We start from the raw sequence: 22,164 nt of genomic DNA, 5'->3' as shown, positions 1-22,164 counted from the left end.
TGTGACGTGAGCAGCCGCAGCCAATGATGGCCAAGTGGTGCATGACGTCACGAATCATACGAGTGTGTGTCTTAACCTCCGCCGAACACCTGGGGTTCAGTTGAACCTAGGTTAAGAACCACTGTGTTAGATAGTGTGTGTATGTGTAACATGTGTGCTTTACAGCATAAAGAGGTATTTTGATTACATGAGCAAGAATATTTTAATTTATTTTTATCAGGTTTTATTAAACGTTTATTTCTACAAATTATTAACAGTAATTGTCATGTTTCTTTATATTATTTAGTTTGTTTTTTTTGTTTGTACCTACACAATCCGAGTATTTAAATTTAATTTCTAGTATATAAGTCGAACCATTGAGTGGGTATGTATTATTTTTGTACGTTTGAGTTTATAATAATTTGTAAAAGGTTTTTGCATGGAAGTGTATTAAAATTTAATGTTGAAAGTTAATATGTATAATTTTTTTTTCATTTTTTTTAGGTATAATATGTAGTATTACGGCCAGTGACTTTCATGAAAAGATTATTTCACACATGGCCAGGTGATCAGGGTGCTCGACTCGTAAAATAAGGATCCCAAGTTAGAATTCTCGTCACACCGAACATGCTCGCCATTTCAGCCGTGGGGTGTTATTAAGTGACGGTCAATCCCACTATTCGTTGGTAAAAGAGTTGCCCAAGAATTGATGGTGGGTGGTGATGACTAGCTGCCTTCCTCCATCTAGTCTTACACTGCTAAATTACGGACGGCTAGCGCAGATAACCCTCGTGTAGCTTTGCGCGAAATTCAAAACAAACATCATAACTGATGTATCGTTGTACTTCACTTTTCAGACTTTACTATTAATCTTTATTTTGTATTAAAAAGTTTCATTTGTATTTTAATAATAATATTCATCATTGATAAGTAATTTTAGTGCATTGAAATTTGTAATATTCTGCTATGATTAAGGAAATATTTCATTAAAGATTATTTTATGTTGTATTACAACTCTGATTTAATGTTATAATATTATTTTATATTTTAAATTTTATTTTTATAATTTTGATTTCACTGTTCTTAAAAATTTTACTTGCTTATTTTGTCTGCTTGAGTGTTGTGTTAATGTTTTATCATGCACAAGAATTAAGATATTATCGGAACACGACTGATCTATAGTTTAGGAAATTTTAACTACGATCGAGGACAGTTGAGACCGACCTGAAAAGCACAATAGGTTTGATGTGGCACCTGGAAACAGCGGATTTTCCCCTTTTTTATTTTGTGTAAAGTGTTTAGTTAATCAAAATTTTATAAATATTTTCAAATATATGTGCTAATAGAGAACTTGCAGACTCACGTATAAGCAATCCGCCATATGCAGTAGTTATCTTATTTCGTTTGTCAAGGCGAGTGCCCCACTTAGGTATTTTTAAATGTTTTCTGCAAACAATGTTGGTGGATAGTTATTTTTGGTTCTTGCATTTTCATTCTCTAGTAACATAATCATATCTACATTTATAAATAACTAGAAATTAAGCTCTCCCTACTTTTACTTTAAACAATCAATGATATGTGGATAGCGCTTGCGCTCTGAAAAAAAAAAAAAAAAAAGCAAGTTGTTTCTGTGTCTATCAATTAAGAGAGCGATCTCCGAAGTTTTGGAGTGTCTAGAGTACAAGTGTCTTCCGATATTATGTACTCTGATTTTTTAATTTGTTTTCGTTGTATTGAAGAATGATTGATTTTAGTTTGTGTAATACAATGTTTAGTATTTCAGACTCGAGGCAACTTTTGAATTATAAAAACGTGTACTATTCGTAGTTTTACATTTTCGTAGTGCCACTCTTACCTGCATGGTAATCACTGAGCGTGAGAGTAACAAAAATGAGCTACTACTGTAAACGACACTTTAGTGGTTCACATTTAGAACACACATTCACTAACTTTGAAAATTCTGTCTTGCTGGTTTGTTTTGTAATCATATTGATTGCATAAATGTTCAAAAACAAAAATGTTTAAATTACTTAGAAGGCCATTCATAGTTGTTTTAACAGCTTTTAAAATTTTAAAAGAGTTTATTTGTGCTTATCCAACAATAATTAATTTCAAATTTTATATTATCAGGTTACCCCTTTTATAAATATTACATGTAAATTATTTTTTGGATATTATTGTCATTGCAAATCTTGAAAATTACCTTTTACGTTTGAGCTGAGTATAAGATTTTCTGTTTCTTTTACTTCTACTCTATACACTTCTTATGGAATTTGACAATAATATAAACAATAATTATTTTAAACTATTGTTATTACTTTTATTATGTGTAAAGTTAAAGATAATATGTGTAAAGAGGAACAAGAGGGGTCTATGTTTTGATGAAGCATAAATGAATATGAGTTTTAAATAATGTTTTCATTTTGTAACTGTAGAGAATGTTAGTATTACAATAGTTGTAAAGGACTAAGTGGTGAAATATTAAAACTACCAGAAACAGTAATACTATTAGTAATAGCCTTATGAGTCAGAGGTTACTAGTTAGTCTTGCTAAATTATCTTGAGTGCATAAAAACAAAGTTGAAAATTTGCTTCATATCATGTAAATTATCAATAAAAAGGGTTAATTTAAGCTTAATGCTTGTAAGCATTTTACATTACTACAAAATAAAATGATAGAGAAACTTTTATCCTAAAGAAGTTTAACTTAAACTAAAGTATACATAAGAAAATACTATTCCTTTATAAAAGCATGTTCAAAATGATAACAGTGCATCTACAATCTAGTTCATTAGGTTTTAAAGATTTTAATATTGTTAACTTCTTGATCCTTGTAAAAGTGTGAGATATTTTCACAAGAAAATTATCAAGGCAGTAACTTAGTAATGGTAAGAGAAGTGGAGAAAATGTGAAGCATAGTATTTTCATCAGTTTTTACTTTAAGTTGGTTTCTCCTCATCATGAATATTTTCATCAGTTTTGCCTAACTAAACAAATTATTTTCTAATCAAATCTTTTACTCCAAGTGAAAGTCTTTACCTAAATTTGTTGAGTAGAGACTCTGTAGACTCTAAGTACCAAATTCAACTTTAAGGTTTTTGTATTTTTATAAAATACAAAAAAAATGAAAAATAACATTTCATGATTACTTACTTTTACATAGAGCCTATAATGGAGGAATAGTACAAGATCAAGTTGCTAAAATTAGTGTTAAAGAACTATTTTGGAAAAAATTTTTCAGAGAATAAAGTTGTTGAAGATAAGATTTCCTAAAATTTAACAAAGCATAGCAGACGATTAGTGTGTGTGTGTGGGGGATTATTTATGTATATTGTTTTTGTTTGTTTTATGTCTTTCAACATCAGAAAATGTTTAGTGATTGGAAGGTGTCTAAATGTGTTCATAATTCTTAAAAAGAAAGTATTCTTGGCAGTTGTGAACATTGTTGTGTTATACTGTGAATGATTTGAAAAGACATTTTGGAAGTTAATTGTTGATTTCAATTCTCAGGAGGGTTTTATAAAAGGATTTTTTTCTTTGCTTTACCAGTTCAGTAGATTTTTTTACAGGTCTCCAACTTTAATGAATGAGAAAATCTGTAGATGTGGGTAATAAGTTTGTTAAATGGAATTCAATGGGAAACTGTGAAGCTCAAGGTTAACACCTATGCTCTTTCTGATTTACATCAATGATGTAAGTGAAGGAAGGGTTAATAAATTATTTAAATTTGCTGATTATATTAAGATATTGGATGTTACTGACTGCATAGGTGTGATGCGGCCTGACTTTTATGATTTTATATTATTTATGTGTATGTTAACTTTAACAAGATGCTTCATAATATCTTAAGTAATAAGTTGAATCCAAAGCTAAGAAATGGGTGTGTGTATAACAGAGATTTCATCAAGAACAGATAACAGACTAAGGTTGTATTTTTTGTGTAATCAAGGTGATTTAATCAATTAGTCAATATAACCATATATGAGCAACAGTTACATTTATGTTATTGTCACATGAAATAATTGATTAATCATAATTGGTGTTCCCAATTATTATTACTTTTGATTTCTCTAACAGTTCTTAATCAAAATTACAGGTAGATCATCATAAATAATCAGTTCATTGAAATTAGTTTCTGATTCTTAATATATTTGATTATTCAACTATCCAAGCAATCAAAATATGACTGTTATGTTTATTTGTTGTCAAGTACAAAGTTACATAATGAGCTAATTGTGTTTTGCTAATTTTTTGTTGTACAAGGTGGTTTTTTTCATTTCATTTTCTTCAGTTTGGCTTATGATTCAAGGGTTTCGGATTTGGTTCATGTTGCATCCAAGTTTGCTCACCATTTCTTTGTTATGGCAAAGCTGCTAAGGCTGTCTGTCATTTTGGAGGTAGTTGATTAGAAGGCAACTGTTTGGAAGCACCTATTTCCTACCTTTTCTTTGTCTAACTGATGACTAAAGGGAATTTTACTGTCTAGCAGTATTCACTACCAGGTTTTTGTTTTTGCTTTGCTTGTATGCATCTTGGCTTGAGGAAAATTCTAATAATTGATTAATCGATTATTAAATAATACTAATTCCCCATTTTTTGTAGTATCTAATGTTGCATGTGAATTTTTAAAAATTTGAATAACTATACATTTTTGCATATAACAACAATATAAATGTTTATAATTTCAATGTTTTATATTGTTTTTATTTGTGTAAAACCATGCCTTTTAAATATTTGTTTGTGATATATAAAAAAAGAGTTGTGCTGAAATTTGTGGCATTCTCGCAATGTTTAAAACATACTTCTAAAATGATAATGAGAACCTTTGAAGATACTATTTATAATTCTTGATTCAAGCACTTTAATATTTTTAGAAAAATTTGAAGGTTTTGATTCAAGTTTACAATAGATTTATTTAAAAACCCAGGGTATATGGTCAGAAGTTGGTATACAAGTTAACCAACTTGAGGAAATTTACAATTGAAATGAGGAATAAATGATACTGAGTCCAATTCTACACTCAATGATATACATTTTGTATTCTGAATATGATTGGTATGGGTATTGAAACTTTTTGTAAAATAAAGCTGTCTTTAGAATACATTTTTACTTTAAGTGGGTTTCTCATCATCGTGGATGAGGTGCATACTTTATTAACATAAGGATATGAAGGCTTATATTGAATGAAAAACAGTATTGTCAATTACATAAAAGTTTAAACTTTCAGTAACATATATTAGATTCATAAAGTTTCTAACTCTATCAGCATTATTTATTTAAATTTAACCACTTTTGCATTATTCATCATATTTCAACCTAGCAATATTATTAATGAAAGGAAAGTTACAATTAAAATTTAATGGAGTTAGTGTAGTGCAAGTCTTGCATATATAGATAAATTGCCATTTTTTGTCCATATGTCTTGGGAACTTAGCTAAAAGAACTGGAGCAACTTGAAAGCCTGGAATCCTCTGGAGCAATCTTAAGTTTAGGAACAACCTCATTTTTGGTCCAGACACATCAATTTTTATATAGTGTGGTAGCATAATTCATTCAAACTCATGTGGATAGACTTTGGTTTGATTAGTCCAGCAATCAAAGTGGGCTCATCTTTTTTTTATATTTGTGTCCAGCAACCAAGGGCTTGATGTCAAATAATCTAAAATGTTACCAGAAAGGTTAAATATGCATATAGTTTCTCATCCTATATAATATTTCTTGAATAAACATCTTTCCAAGTAAGTGGTACCAGATTACATTTCACATTCTTGGCTTAAACTTGCATATTCACGTAGTTAGAATAACTTTACATGAGAAGCACTGATGTGCAGATAGTGTTAGTTGTTCTTGACAGGTGTGTTCAGTGTTCGTCTTTCATTAGCAGCTCACAACTCTTATTTTGCAACATATCCCAAGTCCATAGTTTAGCTTGGTCGAAGTATATGTTTATTGTAAAATGGCAATTCAGCTTGTGAGAAAGTATACTTGAACTAGTTGGTTATTATAGGGTGCTTCAATCGTGTGTGTTTTTAAAAAGTATTTCCATAAAATATTTGTTCTAATTTTTTACCTACAGTGTAGGAGTTTATGTTTCAGCATTTTGGCAGACCATGCAGAATGGCAGAGTTTGGCTGGGCTCTGTCTGATAGCACACAGATCAAGGCCAAAGATGAATTAAATGAACACCCTGAAGAAAGGCAGAAAGCTATCCAAGTTATGAGAGAACTTATCCAAACACGTCCAGATGTTGGTATGTTTCATTTTAATATTTTGTCATATTTTTAATCTGTAATATGAATTTATTTTGCTATCTGAAGTAATCCCAGAGTCTATGAGAACTTAATTCAATACAATCAGGTATTGGTGAGTTAAAGTTTAATGCTGTCTTGGTATAATTAGTGTTTAATTTCTCTGTTTCTGTGATGTTGTGGTATGTGAGAAGCTGCTTTAAGATGTTAATAAACTGAATTTGGATAGGCATGAATAATATATCCAATGGTTTAATAACCTGGTGCTTAAGTTTATGAAATGAAATATTTTGTAGGTTTGTCCATATTATGGTATACAGTGACATAACATTCATAATTGGTAAACAGTAATCATACATTCATAACATAAAACTGTAAACAAACTGGTTGATATTTAAAGCAATTTTCAGTTGTTTGTGAAGTAGTCCAATGTGTACTTAAATAGGTAATTTAAAAAAAGAACTGATCATTTCCCTTTTACCTTATAAAAGATAAAAGTGTTTGAGTCCTACCATTGAAATAACCTGGTTTATTAGTTTTGAATGCATTATAAAACCATGTTTTATATTTCAAATTCAGTAAGTTTCTTTACATGAATGTGTAGTAAATTTAGTGAATAATCACTAACCAAATTTTCTCAAACTTATGATATAGTTTGTTTACAAACTATCTTGTACTTCATAGGTCTCTTTTATTAATTTTTTTACCAGTCAGTTACATCCACCTTTACTTCCAATGCACAAGAGTTTGTATCATGACAACTCTATTGATTACACTTAAAATCAGTGGATATACAGTTAAGACATGCTTCATTTACTCTCTGTTGTAGTCTTTGTTTTTCTGTTGTTACTCCTTTGTTTGAGCTTTTGTTCTCTCTGTTTCTATTGTGTTTTTGGAATCTCATTGTATTAGATTTTCCTTCTGTTGTGACTTCTTTCAGTGTGCTGTAAGCTTGTGCCAATGCTATTTTTCTTTTAGATAAATAAACAAGCCTACAGCCTTTCAACATCAGGTGTCATTGTCTGCCTTAATTGGTTTTTTTTTTTATCATTTGTAGGTTGTCCTTTTGGTGATTACATCTCCAGGAATTCCTTAGGTCTCATCTTTCAGTTTAACCTGTCTGGGTGGACCACTATCTTATTCTGCATTTAATGCTCAAACCTGTTGTCAGCAGTTAAGTCTATGGGCACTTACTATCCATTTTCATTCATTACTATTCTTGGAAACCGCCTTTGTTGAGCTGTTACAGGGGAGAGGTTAAACCTATTTTGTATTCAAGTAAGAAACATTTGTTTTAAATTCTTGGGAACCTTTGGTCCTTTTCTTGTGGCATTTATGTGCCAACTTTCTTCCACATTTTTTTTTCAGCCTTCAGATCTTCTTTAAACTCACTTTTCAGACTTAGAGGTCAATTCTTTTAACCAGTCAGGTAATCTATTATGGCTATTTGGATATTTCCATCCTTCTGGCAGAGCCTATACATGATTTATAGATGACAAAGTGACATATTCAATGCTTATCCATGTATGCACATTTATGGGAATTTTCAAAAAAATATTCCATCTTGTTAGAGTTACAAGATTGTATTTGGTTTGCCATCTGGCTTCACAGTTACTGTGTATATTTGATTTGCCATTTGGCTTCATGGTCTCTGTGTACATTTATATTATTGTGTAAATGGCAGAGTTTTTCTTCTGCAGTAGAGCCAGAAGATGACTCATTACAGGCCTTGACTGATTCTCACTTCTATGCTGAGGTGATTCTCTCATCCTCATTCCTGTTAAATTTCTCACCTATCTTGGAGTTTCTATCATTGCTTCCCTGGATGAGATTTGGCTATTGCTCTACAATTTTATAGTATAGAAAGGCCTTCCTCTATTGTTTTCTTTCTTCAGTTGAGGATCCTGTTTCTTCTTATAAGGCATGTATCAAGGTGTGTAGGTCAGTGTTTTGTGGTTTTTTTGCTTGGTGTCTTGATCAGTTTTCAGTATATCCTCCATTATAGATTTATATCCTGAACATGTTCATTCTACAGAGTGGATTCTTTATCTGGATATCTTTCTCTGGATTGTTGACTGTTTAGGACATTCAGTGATTGACACATATGCTAAGACTTTCATTTTCATTCTCCTCTTTGTTTGGTTATTAGCTCTGTTTCCAGTAACACTGAGGATGGATGTCCTCATATCTAAAGTTCTGAACTGTCTTTGGCCTGTTTCGAGGGGGTTTACTTAACCTCAGTTTCCCTTTTGCATACATTAAGAGTGGCTCTTATCCTTTTCCACCTTGGCCTTCTTTATCATAACTTCTTGACTGTTGTTATGTCCTGAATGGACAATAATCATTTTTTGTGTGGTATCACATTTGACCCATTTTTCAGAGCCTTTTGGAAAATCCAGTGAAAGAGTTTTTTTACATCATTAGTAATATTGTTACTATGCTCCAATGTTTACATCATCCCTTCAACAATTTTAAAGGTTTTTGTATCTCTGCCATTCATCTATTTTCCACCTTATAATAGATAGTTTTTTTATTTTCTTGGAATTGATGTTTGAGACTTAATTTACATTGTCCATGTTCAGTAATTTTCATTTGTGTATTTTCTTTCAACCTGTAATGCTACATTCACTCTGCAGGCTCTTATTCACTCTCTGTTTAATTCTTTAGATACCACTGGTCTTTTAGACGTCAGATGTATCTTATTAATCATGTTTCTAGACATCAATGCTTCTAGGAATCTATTTCTTCCTAGACTCTTTATACTTTTTCTCTGATCATACTTTTTCAATTATTAAAGAAGTGGACTGAGAATTTTTTTTCCCCAGTCTTCCTTTTCCATTTCCTTTTAGACGTATTTTCTGATACAGCGTCAAACAGCTAATTACAAGCCTGAGATGGACATCCTGCCTTCTGTACCATTTTTGCAACTAGTTAATCATGTTTGTAATACTTGGAGCATTTTTCCAGTGACTTATGATTATTTTTCCTTCTTTGTTGGATAAAATCATTCAGCTGATTAACTAGTCTTTTCTTCTTTGCCAGGCATTGCTATTCATGCTTGGAGATTTGCTGATAAATTGAGAAAGGGTGCTGTCATGTTTTGTCTTTTCCTTTTATTGAACCAGCATGCCTTAGCTTTCTATTATATGGATGACTGTCTTCTTGCTCCTTCCCACTGGTGGCCTGGCAGAGCTTCACACTCAGTCTGATTTATTCAGAGTTGTGAAAGCTTGGTTTCTTATCAAAATTCTAATGTCTGTTCTTTCTCCCATACAGAACCTCATTTATTTAAGGGTATTTTTCAATTTACATTTCATGCAGGCCCACATGTGTTCCCTTCAGTGATTGTTATGGGATCAATGGAACATTTGTGTAGATGTGCTGGATTATCAGATAACCCTTCAGTTTCCAGCCTGCTCAATCTCGGCTGGATGTTAAGCAGGAACAACATGACAGGAGGTGTCCCTCTCCTGCCCCCACATTAAGAGATACATCTTTTCACAGGTGCTTCTTTCCCATAATGAGAAACTTTTGTTGAGAGTATGGAATTCAAGGGCTTTTGGACAGTAGATGAGCCTTTCTCCACATCATTCTTTCAGAGTTTCTAGCAGTTCAAAGACCTATGTTTTGAGCTTCTTGAATTGTCGTGAGAGGAGGTGGTGATTCTTCACTCAGACGATTCAAATGTAATCTCTTACATTTCCAAGCAAGGGACACTCTAAATTTTTTTTTAGACATTGTCAATCGGATTCTATAGTAATTGAATTATCTTGAGTGGACTTTTGGCAAGGAAAGATAATTATTTAGAGTTTTAGACACAACTGTGATATTTTGTAGTGTAAATAATTTTGTACCTATATTTGACTTGTTTTGAACAAACAAATTGAGTATTGTCCATTTATTGTTCAAATTTATTACCAAAAAGTTGCAGACACCTATTGTGGAAGACTCCAAGCACACACACAGAGAAACTCTAACAATCAGTTATATCATCCTAGTATATTTCCTCCCAAGAAATGAATGCTTCATCCACATCTTTTGTTGGATCTGCTCTTGTCTTGGGGCACCTCAATTCATTGATTTTGGAATGGGCACTGGAATGCCCATCTCATGTCCTTTTGGTTTCATGCCCTTCCAACCTCTGGCCTTTGGCATAGATGCTCTTCATAGATGGGTCTTCATCTTTATATATTCCCTCTCATTCATCTGTTATCTAAGGCATTTGTAATGATTCACTTTGTCTTGTTAAGTTCTTCTAGTGGTACTTTATTGGCCAGATCAGCCTTGGTTTCCACTCCTTAATTATCCACAGAAGTGCCAACCTCTTCCACTTCCTCACTGGCCATTCTTTTTACATCAGCCTCAATTGGACATTCTTGATACAGTGATCATCATTTTCAGGAATCACAGCTGGCTTTTATGGAATCTGTTGCATAACATCAGGGATTGACCTTTCAGGTAGTATCTTCATTAATGTAGTCCATTTGGCATTCTTCATTGGATTTCTATCAACAGAAATAGCTTATTGTTAGTGGCACACAGACATGGTTTTAGTACTTTTCATCCCACTGTGCTACTTGTTTCTCAATTTCTGACACAGTTATTTAATAAAAGTTTAGTGCCTTTGTCCAACCCCAAGGGAAGGTTCTGTTCTTTCAGTTTATCTCCTCTGGAATCTAAACATCCACCCACATGTGCAAGGTGGCCTGTGAAGGGAAGGAGAGGATCCTGATGGTTGAGGGGTCCAACCCTAACACACCACTTTGGCTTTGAATTCCTGTAGACAAGTGGCCTTGGGGTGACCCCTTGGGTCAGTTGGCTGGTGCACTTGGGCTAGGGTTAACCAAGTACCAGTGTTGGATGGTCTCAACAGGTGTTGTGGACATTATATCTGATGCTGGCGTTTGGGTATAGTGCTCATGAAACCCTGGTGTTGCTACATTGTCCTTGTTTGGCATTGCAGTGCATCCCCTCATAGGGCTATATGGTGGGTGGGGTCAGTTGGCACCAAAATATTCCTTTTTTATTTTGGATCCTCTAAATAAAAACTTAAATAAAATAGTGAAAAAGGGTCCATAGGTGAAATACCACATCTTGAAGATTCTGAACAGTAGCCTTCAACATCTGTAACACCTGTTGTACATCATTTTCTTACACTACCTTCTCTTTCAGACAAACCTTTAGAGCAATTGTCTCCCTTTTTTCATTCAGAAGGGACAAGAGAGATTTGATGGCTCTTTCAAGTCAGTCAAAAAGCTTTGTTCTGGTGACATATTGGTGGAAAAATCCACTCCTAAGCACAGTGAACTTCTCTTGCATTTGAAGACCATTGGGGATATACCCATTGAGGCATATCTCCACTCGCAAAGTTGGAATTACAATGCTGACCAATGTCCTCATTCTGACATTTACATCACTACATCCATCTGCCACCATCAAGGCAGGTTATCTTAATTGCAGGGTATGGCCATACATTCCAAACTATCTCAGATGGTCCCAGTGTCAGTGGTTCAGTCACTCAAAGATGTCATGTTGTGGTTCCCTGACATGTGCTCATTGTGATGGCAAGGACCACGATGCCTATGAGTGGGAAACTGACCCTCATTGAATCAGTTCCAATTGCTCTCACCCATTCTACTTTTGTTCTTGCTCTAAATGGTTGGAAGAGAAAGAGGTGCAGCATTGAAAAATAATTCAAAACATTATTTACCCTGAGGCTTGAAAGTTGCTGTCCACCACTTCATCTTGGACATATGCTGCTACACTTTGTTTCACTACTATAATGGGAGTACAGATGGTTCTCTCTGTGCCTCCAAAAGAATTGTTCTCAAACCAAATGAAAAGTCTTTTGACCTCCATGGTTAAAAAAGTTGATGAATCAACTTCAACACCCATCTCTGTATTCCAGCAAATTTCAAGATCCAGTTCCTTTGGTTCCAGGTATGGGTATTTCCTTGGGTACATCTTTTTCTCCCACCCAAAGATGCAAAACAATCATTTGTTCATGTCCTTAGTCACTGGAATCCTCTTCTAACAGCAAAGACCTGCCCAGTCGACCCAGGGCAGGATGCATGGAGGTCAATAGACCTCCCTCGAATAAAGACAGTAAAGAAAAAAGACGTGGTCATAAACAGAAGATTTTTCCATCCATTTTGCCCACACATAAATAAAAATGGCCACCTTGATACAATGGAACTGTTGAAGTTTCTGTTCTTATCTGGATGACATCAAAACACTGATTGCTTTCTACCATCCTGTATGTCTTTCCTTACAGGAAACATTTCTGAAATCTGCTAATACAGTCACCTAATGGCAGTTTTCTTTGTACAGAAATGACAGGCTGTGTGATGGACCCCATTCATCATCAAGGACTTTGGCTCTGCACTGGGGCTTTCCACACTTCCCCAGTTCAGAGCTTATACATAAGAGTCTCATGAACCTTCTTTGCACCTCTGCCATTTACAACTGTCTTTACTATATGCTTTGAAACTTCATTCTTTACCAAAGCATCCCACCTTGGGTTGTGTTTTCCTTCCTTGGTGGGCAATAATTTTTCAGAACAGATGATCTGCCATTGCTCCTTTTGACCTTTGTATCCAGGCACAGTTGGGTGAATTGGGTCTGTCATTGGATAACATTGCTGTATCTACTGGTCAGCCCATCCTGCTTCTTACAGTCCCAAAATGTGACCTATCTTTAAGTCATCTGAGAAATCAGGCACTCCCGATTGTAAATACTGTCTGTTATTTGCTGAATATCTTTAGAAACATCCTTTCATTCCTATTTATACAGATGGTTCAAAATCAGGTGGTTGCACACAGAATTCCTTCTACAGCTTCTGTGTTCACTGCTGAACTGTACACCATTTCTCTTGCCCTGTATCACATAGAAGATAAGTAGTACTCAAACTGCATAATTTTACTGACTCACTTAGTTCTGTACTGGTATTGGAATTGCTTGATGTTAGTTCACACCCTGTTCTTGCTGATATTCAAAACCAACAGGCCCATTTCTCTTTAACATCTACTTCTATCCAGTTTTTCTGTAAACCGGGCTACGTTTGCAGGAACGAGTTGCCAACACAGCAGCTAAATGTATTTGTTCAGGCACTATTACCACTGTGCCTGTTCCATACATAGACTATGGTCCTGTATTCAAGGCTCGGCTCTGTGCCAGCAGGCAATCGACTTGGATTGAGCAATGTGAAAAGAAGCTTTTCCAAATAAAACCGTATATTGGACTTTGGCTGTCTCGCTTCTGTAAAGATCAGAAAGAGGAAGATTTTCAAACTAGACTACGCATTGGTCACAGTTTTTAACTCATTGTTTTCTTTTATCTGGAACTGATGCACCAATGTATAGTCTGTGTGATATTCAGGTCACAGTAAACTACATATTACTTTCTTGCTGTCATTATGATTCTCAACGATGGCATCATTTTAAATATGTTCTGTCCCAAGGTTTGTCCATAATATTAAACAGTGTTATTGGTGATGGTGACACTGTTCACCTTTGAAATGTTTTTAGTTTTTTAAAGGTTATTAATCTTTTTAATGCCATTTAAGTTTTTAAATTATACATTAGATCTTTTTTAATGTGATTTCCTTTTAAGAATCACAGTCCATCTAGTTTGATTTGAAATAAGGAAATGACCGTAATGTCAAAATACTCAAAACCAGGACTGGAAAGGCCAATTTCCGGTGACTAATGCTGCTGTTTAAACTACCCATTAGTCATCCTGGTAAGCTATTATTAAAATTTTGCTACAAGTCTTTTAAAACTTTTATTACTTTACTTTTTGAAAGTGGCCATAATGTTAAATAACTTTGAACCAGGACTGGAAAGGCTAACTTCAGGTGACTGACAGTGGTTTTTGTACTTACCTGTTGGTTTTCCTGATGAGTTATGATAATTACAATTATACTACAGAAAGTCCTTTAAAACTTGTATTACTGTAGTTTTTCTCTTAACATTATAGACTAGATGTAAACATTAGTTTTATGCTATTTATGTTTTTTAAACTTTGTTTTGTTTTACCTAAATTTTCTTTTATGAATTTTACTAAATTTAATTTTAACTTTTTACTGGATGTTTGGTGGAGATAGCCTAGCTACTTTGTGCCATAAAACACCAAATCAAACAATCAATCCTAAAACTTCAGTGTTTAGAGAAGGGAATAAGACTTTCACTCCTGCTTATCTTCCCTCCACTTCCAATTTTTATGGATGCTCAGATTAGGATCATCTTTTATGCTTGGTTTGAGTTCTTTAATTTTATATTGGGTCTATGCCACCATTTGTTTGTTCATTAGGATTCTAAGATGTTATGTGACTTATCTCCTGTCACTTTGAGAGCTTGGGCTCATCAATTAATCCATATTGCTTTCTCTGGGCTTTCATTGAAGAAACACTCTTCTTTAGGTCTTATCTCCTCAAATTCACCATATCTCAATGTCTCTTAGGACTGGATGTTGCATTTCCTATTAGAGGAGATTTTACAGGCTGGTATGTGGATCACACCTCAAATATCTGTATCTCCTTATTTACATGATTTGGCAATTGCCTTCTTGGAAGGTGTTTTTGGCTTCTCCCCATGGCTATTCTTCATGCCCTGGTTGGTTTGTAAGATAAGTCAGGGAGTTAATTTATTTTGTATTAATTTCTAATCTTTTTCATGGACCCTCTTGTCATTTTAATTTGAATCTCACTCTTGCAAATGTTGTCTGGTCAGGTATACCTGTTTACAAAACTGTATTAGTTACTAGTTGAATGATAATTTTTTTCCTGGTAGAAATGGAGTGTTTTCTAAGACTTTCCAGGTGGTAAGCAAGTATAAAACAACAAATGATACACTACTGGACTATCATAAATAAAGATTAAAGGATTTTTGCATATCTCTGCTGACTCCAAAATTTAATAAATTGAGATTGATTTGTTTTTCAAAATATGGAATGTGGTTCATCTATTGTGCTATCTCCATAGCAGCATTTCTCAGGACTTCCCAGTGTGTGTGTCTTTTTCACATTTCTCCTAGAGGAGTGTGGAGTCCTTGCCACTCTCATTTTCTGGTCATTGGAGAGGTAGACAGATGTCTTGTCTTTAGTGATGCTTGAACTCATTTTTCTCTTTAAGGAGAAGAGGACAAAGCTGGGTGCCATCCTATCAATAACTTTGGGTGGTCTTTCCAGGTGTGTAGTAAGAGTAGAACCAACCTACATAATAGTCTCCATTGTGAATACATAATCTTGATACATAAGAAGAGACTAGTTATGGTTTGAATTAAATGTACGAATGATCCCAGACACTCTGGAAATAGTTAACAATGGGTGTTGGGTAGTATATACAAAAACTTGAAAGAGATGAGGATTTCATTGTGCCTGGAGAATAACAAGAGATGGCAAATAATCCTGGAATGAAAAATAAAATGAAGAAGGTAAAATAGCAAAACAATATGCAGATTTGTCCCTATGTTCACTTTTAAGATGGCTGCTAAATGGTACAATGACTATGAGGTTAAAAACATAGCCAAATAGCACATATGACGAGATATAACCTCAAATCTATGGTTAATATGATTGAAACAAGATCTGTGGAATGATAATCATTACATAATATAAACAACCTATGCTATTTCAATTATGAAAACGGGAACAAACAGCTCTGACCAGACAAAAAAAACGTTTACAAGAAGGAGAATCAAGGCGGGTAACACAGGAGATGAATAGACATCAGCAACTCTCTCTTACAACCCAGGTATGGTAGGAAAGCTTGATCAAGATACAAGTTTTGATCTTTTGTGGAGAAAGAAAAGTGTGTGAGAAACATAATAAGAAATGCATAATTGTCTGCTCCTCTGAGGGAATAGCCAAATACAATGCTTATTCAGGGAAAGATAGTAGAGTGTACATGGAAACACTATGGCACCAAGACATGCACATGTAACTAACAACAGAAAAGTTAGTAGCATTTCATAAAATTGCGAGTACCATAACTATTAGCTTGAGTTGTCATAATTTACAAGTGGAGTTTATGATATCTTTATTTTCAGGTCATATTTTCAGAACATAAGAAAATATATCTTCTTTCTATTAAATGGTGGAAGCAAAGTACTCAGTATTTGCCATTGTGACTTGTAGAAAAAATATTGAGGAGATTAATTCAGCAGAGATTGAACATTCATATATCAATTACACACATTGTATAGTTGTATCATAGTTACTGTGTGCATCTGTAAGCTATTTCAACACCAGTCAAATTAGGAGATACAAACAATAGTGAAGTCTTGGTCTATATAAATATACTGTTGTATACTAAACATTACAGTGCTTAAAAGGGCATCAAAGAAAATTAATTTCGAGTCAATTAACATTAGTGCTGTACAGTTTTGCCAGTTGTAACTACACTTGGGTCTGTTTGGGTAATACTGTTACTTAGGAAAGAAAGTATTTACAGAATTTGGTGATTAAGCAACTTGTAATTTTCCATTTCAATAAATAAATGAAAACCAGTTGTGTTTAAGATTGTTTTTTTTGTAAATAAGTTATTGAAAATTATTGATCATTTGAATTATAGTTTAATGTTTAATTAGTTCCACTAACCATTTCAAAAATACCAGTATTTTCTTACAGTATACTTTAAATGTCCAGGTGAATCAATCTTTATCTTGGGTTTTATTCAATGCTCATGTAGTAGTCTAGGTCTCTTCATATAGATTCTTTGCCAAAACATTCTTTGAAATTGTCTTTAAATTATTAAACATTTTACTGTTTACTTTTATGTATAGCAATTGCAGTATATAGTCTTAGTTTCTTTCTCTCTTTTTACATGGAATTCAAATTTCCATTTTTTTCACCTGTGGCCTATAATATATCTAGTCACCAAGATTTGTGCTTCTCATTCTTATTTTTCATGAGGGGATGCTTTTGCTTTTGTGGTCTCTGAATTTTCTCTAGCCTCTAATTCCTTTGGAGTATGGTTCCTCTAGTGGACCTTGTGGATCCAGGAAATTCTTGGGTCCTATTGTCCATGTTTGTGAGCCAACTCTTTCTCACTTCTTCAAATAATTGTCTTGGCGATAGACCATAACCATACTACTTCCTATGTTCCTTACCAACTCTAAAGCCAGATATAACTCTTCACTGATGTTTACCTCTCTAATTGAGTTACATTTTTGGATGAGGACATGATTTCTGGAATTTGGATACGGGAAAAGCATTCACTCCAAATCAAAATGTTCAACCTTCTTACTGTTTGTTGGACACATTCCCATTTCTGCTTCTACTGGTGTATCACATGGTCATGATCTTCTCCAACAATTCTATGGTTGTTTTATATATCAGTTGTTTTGGAAGCATCTGTTAAAAAATCCTTTACTTTTGGATGTTGACCTACCTTTCTGAACCTGTCAGTTGGTGAAAGCTAAGAACTTGGTAGCACATTGCCTTTCTTTACTTGTCTGCATTTACCAGCAGAGAGGTTTTTTTTATGTTCCTAGATTTTCTGTTGGTTTGATTTCAGTTTGGCATGCCTCATAGCCTTGTTTTCTCTACTTCTTTACTTGGTATTTACACCCCCTTCCTTCACCCATTATTCCCTTTCTGTTACTTTGACCTCATATGCTCACATTTCATCAAGGGATGTCATCCATCCATCTTCATGTGTAGGATTTGTCTGGTCCTTCATCTGTCAAGCTGGACTCTCCAATTATGTAGCATTATTTTTAACACATTCTTTTCACCTGTGTTCACTATGTGTTTCAGTGAAAGTGGCAGGTCTTTCATCATTAGTCCCTCTGGCTGTCCAACTATGAATCTTCTTTCTGCTTCTTACATGGTTGTTCATTCATGGTTTGTTGGTTTTTGTCTTTGCTGGTTATTGGGTGGCCTTTCCCATTCTCATTTCTCTTTCTCAGTACCATAGGGTGTTTCTTCCCATCCTCATCGCGTGTTCCACTCCTTCATTCTTTTCCAACTTCTTCATCTGAATCCAGTGTCTGATTAGGATCTCAATTTAGTTTTACATACACTTATGTGTGCCCTGTTTAAGCTATTAGCTTCTTACTTTTTTGTTCTGTCTTTTTCTCTAGACCTATTTCCTTCTCTTTCTTATCTGTGAATACTGTTATTCAGATATCTTTGCTCTGAATGCTTCTTGTACCCTTTTCAACCACATTTATTTTGTCCTCTCATCAGACCAATATTTGCTTTTACTGGGAAAGTAGCCACACTTTCCTATTTCACTTACTTCTTTCTCTCATTGTTTTCCTTGTTAAGAACCAGTTTGCTTCTGTGTCCTGTTCAGACTTTTGGTGTTTCTTATTACAGATCTCTCCATCTCTGGGTTTTCACCATTGTCTGTCTATACCCTGGGACCCCTCATATTCTAGGGTCCTCTCTCCTTCTTCTTCTGTTTGGTGGGTCTGTTGACACCTTTGGTTGGTTTATTTTTTAATGTGAATGCTTTTAGGCTATTTTATATTTTCTTTACATTTAATTCATCATTTTCTAATTATTTTCTCATTTTTGTTGATATTAGGATAAGATCCTCTAGACAGGCATTCTTCTACTGTATTTTTAGCTTTCACTAGTTGCCTTTTCTTTTTTTTTTTGCTACCATAGGGTCTTGGCAGGTGACTGGTGTTACCATTCATGGTATGCTTATTTCCCAAAATCTGCATTGAGCCTTGATAACAGAAATTCTCTTGTTATCTGCTGCGACTCTACCATTTTCCACTACAAGATGGGATGTTCAGCAATATTAGTTGAGTTATTCTCATAGTGTGTGTATGTATATATACTTTATTATTCGTCTGATACAAACCATACTAATTCCATGGACTGTCGTGGAAAAAGGCAACACCAGAGACATGTTCTGACTACTACTTTAAACTCAAACTTACCAGTTTTTAAGAATTGAGTTTTTGTGGTCACTAATTGCACACTCTCCAGTAAAAGACCTTTCTAGCTGGTGGCCTTGTTAGGATCTGGGTGCTCCTCTGTCTCGCTAATGTAATTCCCTCTTTTTTCTTTTTCAGTTGGATATGAAAGACTTGCTACATACCAGTTTCTAGTCACTGAGATGATGGACAGTGAGAAGTGAAGTGGTGGTGACATTGTCAGTGTTGTGCAGTTTACCTGCTCAGAAACATAATACTTGCCTATTGGGCTTTCCTTATGCAATCCTGGCTTTGCTGCAATGTCTTTGTTAGGCATTGAAGTGCATCCACTTGAAGGGCTCCATGGTGGGTTGGGGGTCAGTGGGTGCTGAAATGTCTTTCTTTATAGTTGATTCCCCAATTTAAATAAAAATAAAATACTATAGTAAAAAAACAGATAATAGGTAAATGGCAATGTATTGAAGTTTCTGAACAGAAATCTTTAACTTCTTCAAAACCTGTACCTCATTTTCTAATAATACATTCATTAACAAACAAACCATCATGGCAAATGTCTCCTTTTCATTCAGAAGAGACTAAAGGGGCTTGCTGGCTCTCCTAAGTCAGTCAAAAAGCTATGTTCTGGGGACATTTTAATGGAAACATCCATTCCAAAACACAGTGAACTCCTCTTGTATTCAAAGTCCATCAGGGATATACCCATTGAGGTTACTCCCCATGCTACTTTGAATTAGCCATGAGAAGTTATTATTGAGAGTGATTTGAAGAACATCCTCAAGTCAGATATCCTTGCTGGTTTCTTCACCCAAGGAGTTTCTGCAGTGAGGCATATCTCTACTCTCAAAGGTGGCCAACCAGTGACCTAATTTTGATGTTTACCTCACTATGACCACGTGCTACCATCAAGGCACATCACCTAAATTGTAAGGCAGCTATATATTCCACCCCCTCTTGGATGTTTCCAATGTTAGCAGTTCAGTCACTGGAGGGCATAATGTGGTTCTTAGGCATGTGCTTGTTGCAGTGGCAAGGAGCATGATGCCTATGAGTGACCCTGATTGTGTTAATTGTAATAGATTTCACTCCTTTTACTTTCACACTTGCAATTTTTGGGTGGTGTAAAAAGAGGTATAGTGTTTGAAAACAGTTCAGGACATTTCTAACATTGAGGCTCAAAAGTTACTGTTCACTACTCCATCTTGGACATATGCTGCTGCACTCCATTTCACTGCTATAGTCGGAGTTCAGATAGATTTTTTTCCATGCTTCCAGTACAATCATTCTCCAACTATCTGAATAGTCTTTTGGCCTCAGTGGTTAAGAAAGCAGAGGAGTCAATATCTACTCCAATCTCTGTACCTACCAATCCTTTCAGTGACTGCTTGGGTTCACTTGTTTCTACCCCAGCTTTTGGCATGTGCTCGGGCCCATTTTCTTCAAGATGAGATGTCGAACAATTATTCATTCTAAACCTCAGTCACTGGACTCTATTTCTAGTGACAGAGACCTGTCCATTCAATCCAGGGTAGAATCCATGATGGTGGAATGAACTCCTTGTAAAGAAAAACTGGTCATAAATTGAAAGGTTCTCCACCCAGTTCTCCATGTAAATAAAAATGGCCACATTGATACAATGGAACTGTCAAAGTTTCCATTTGTAAAAGATGACATTAAGGATTTGATTGATTCTTATCACACTGTGTGTGTCTCCTTGCAGGAAACATTTCTGGAACACCTGCCAGTGCAGTCATCTTTCAGCAGTTTTCTTTTGTACAGTGATGTCAGGATGTATGAAGGACAAATGCATGAAGGGGTGGCTCTGCTGGTTGATCAGCATGTGCTTTCCCTGTCTTTGTGATTTGATACACTCTTGGAAGCTGTAGCCATCCATGTTTCCTTGGGTTGTACCATCACTGTTTTGAGTGTCACACTTTTTATTATAGAGATTAATGCCATAATTGAACATCTCGTGTCAGTTGTTGAGCATGAGGTTAATTGAGCAGCAGCTACAGACTGCCATGAATAATTTACTGAAGTGGACCACAACACACAGTTTTACCTTTTTTTGTTCTAAAACCATTTGCATGCACTTCTGCCACCAAATGTGTATTCACTCCACTCCTGAGCTCCATCTGATAGAAGTTGTGCTTTCTGTGGTTCTCAAGGCAAAGTTCTTTGGGCTTATATTTGACCGTAAGTTGGTTTTCATTCCACACATAAAGCGTACAAGGGTACTGAACATCGTCCATGGCCTCTCTTTCACTTCTTAAGGAGAGGATCTATGTTCAATCTAAATATCTATCATGCCCTCATTTGATCAAAACTGGACTAATGGATCCATAGTTTATGGCTCTACCAGGACCTCGGCCTTGAAGACATTGGACCGTGTTCACCATCTTGGGTTTCAGCTTTGCACAGGGGCTTTCCACACTTCTTCAGTCCAGAATTTGTACACCGAGTCTTACAAATCTCTTCTACACCTCTGCCATTTACATTGCATCTGTCTTTACTGTATACTTTGAAACTTCAATCTGTACTACAGCATATCACCTGGGTTTGTGTTTTCTTTCTTCAGTGGGTCATGCTTTCTTAGAATAGACAGTCTGCCATTATTCCTTTTGGCCTTCATGTCCAGGCACAGTTGACTGAATTGGGTCTGTTCTTGGATGATGTTGCTGTCTCCACTGGTCAACCCATCCCACCATGGCTTATTACCATTCCCAAATGTGACATTTTCTTTGAGTCGTCTGAAGAAGACAAATGTTTGCCGAACATCTTTCGAACTATTCTTTCATTTTCATTTATACAAATGGTTTGAAATCAGGTGAATTTGTGAGCTCTGCTATGGGTTGTGCTTTGGAGGTTGCACACAGGATCCCTTCTACAGTTTCTGTGTTTACTGTCAGATTGTATGCCATTTCTCTTGTGTGGATCACGTAAAAGCTGTGCAGTACATGAACTGTACTATTTACTATATTCTCTACTGGCCTAGAAAACTTTCCTCGTTAGTTCTCATTGATATTCTAAACCAACTGGCCTATTTC

The 22,164-nt window shown here is 35.0% G+C and overlaps 1 protein-coding gene across 6 annotated transcripts in view; it reads left to right on the top strand.

Annotated features, from left to right (window-relative positions):
* The first annotated feature begins 1,102 nt into the window (after positions 1–1,102).
* LOC143223125 (clavesin-2-like) overlaps positions 1,103–22,164 on the top strand; it is a 48,215-nt gene continuing 27,153 nt past the window's right edge. Inside the window, exons 1-2 of one of the 6 annotated variants that reach the window (XM_076450630.1) lie at positions 1,103–1,391; positions 6,056–6,229. In XM_076450630.1, coding sequence (XP_076306745.1) covers positions 6,067–6,229 — 163 coding nt within the window. In that variant the 5' untranslated portion in view covers positions 1,103–1,391; positions 6,056–6,066. Of the gene's footprint in view, positions 1,409–1,441; positions 3,673–6,055; positions 6,230–22,164 lie in introns of those variants that run through there. The other 5 variants (XM_076450628.1, XM_076450625.1, XM_076450626.1 and 2 more) reach the window with 5 other exon arrangements.

This window comes from Tachypleus tridentatus, chromosome 8 (assembly GCF_004210375.1).
Source record: "Tachypleus tridentatus isolate NWPU-2018 chromosome 8, ASM421037v1, whole genome shotgun sequence".
NCBI lineage: Eukaryota > Metazoa > Arthropoda > Merostomata > Xiphosura > Limulidae > Tachypleus > Tachypleus tridentatus.
Note: the sequence above shows the minus strand (reverse complement) of the source record. Positions and strands in the feature narration are given on the sequence as shown.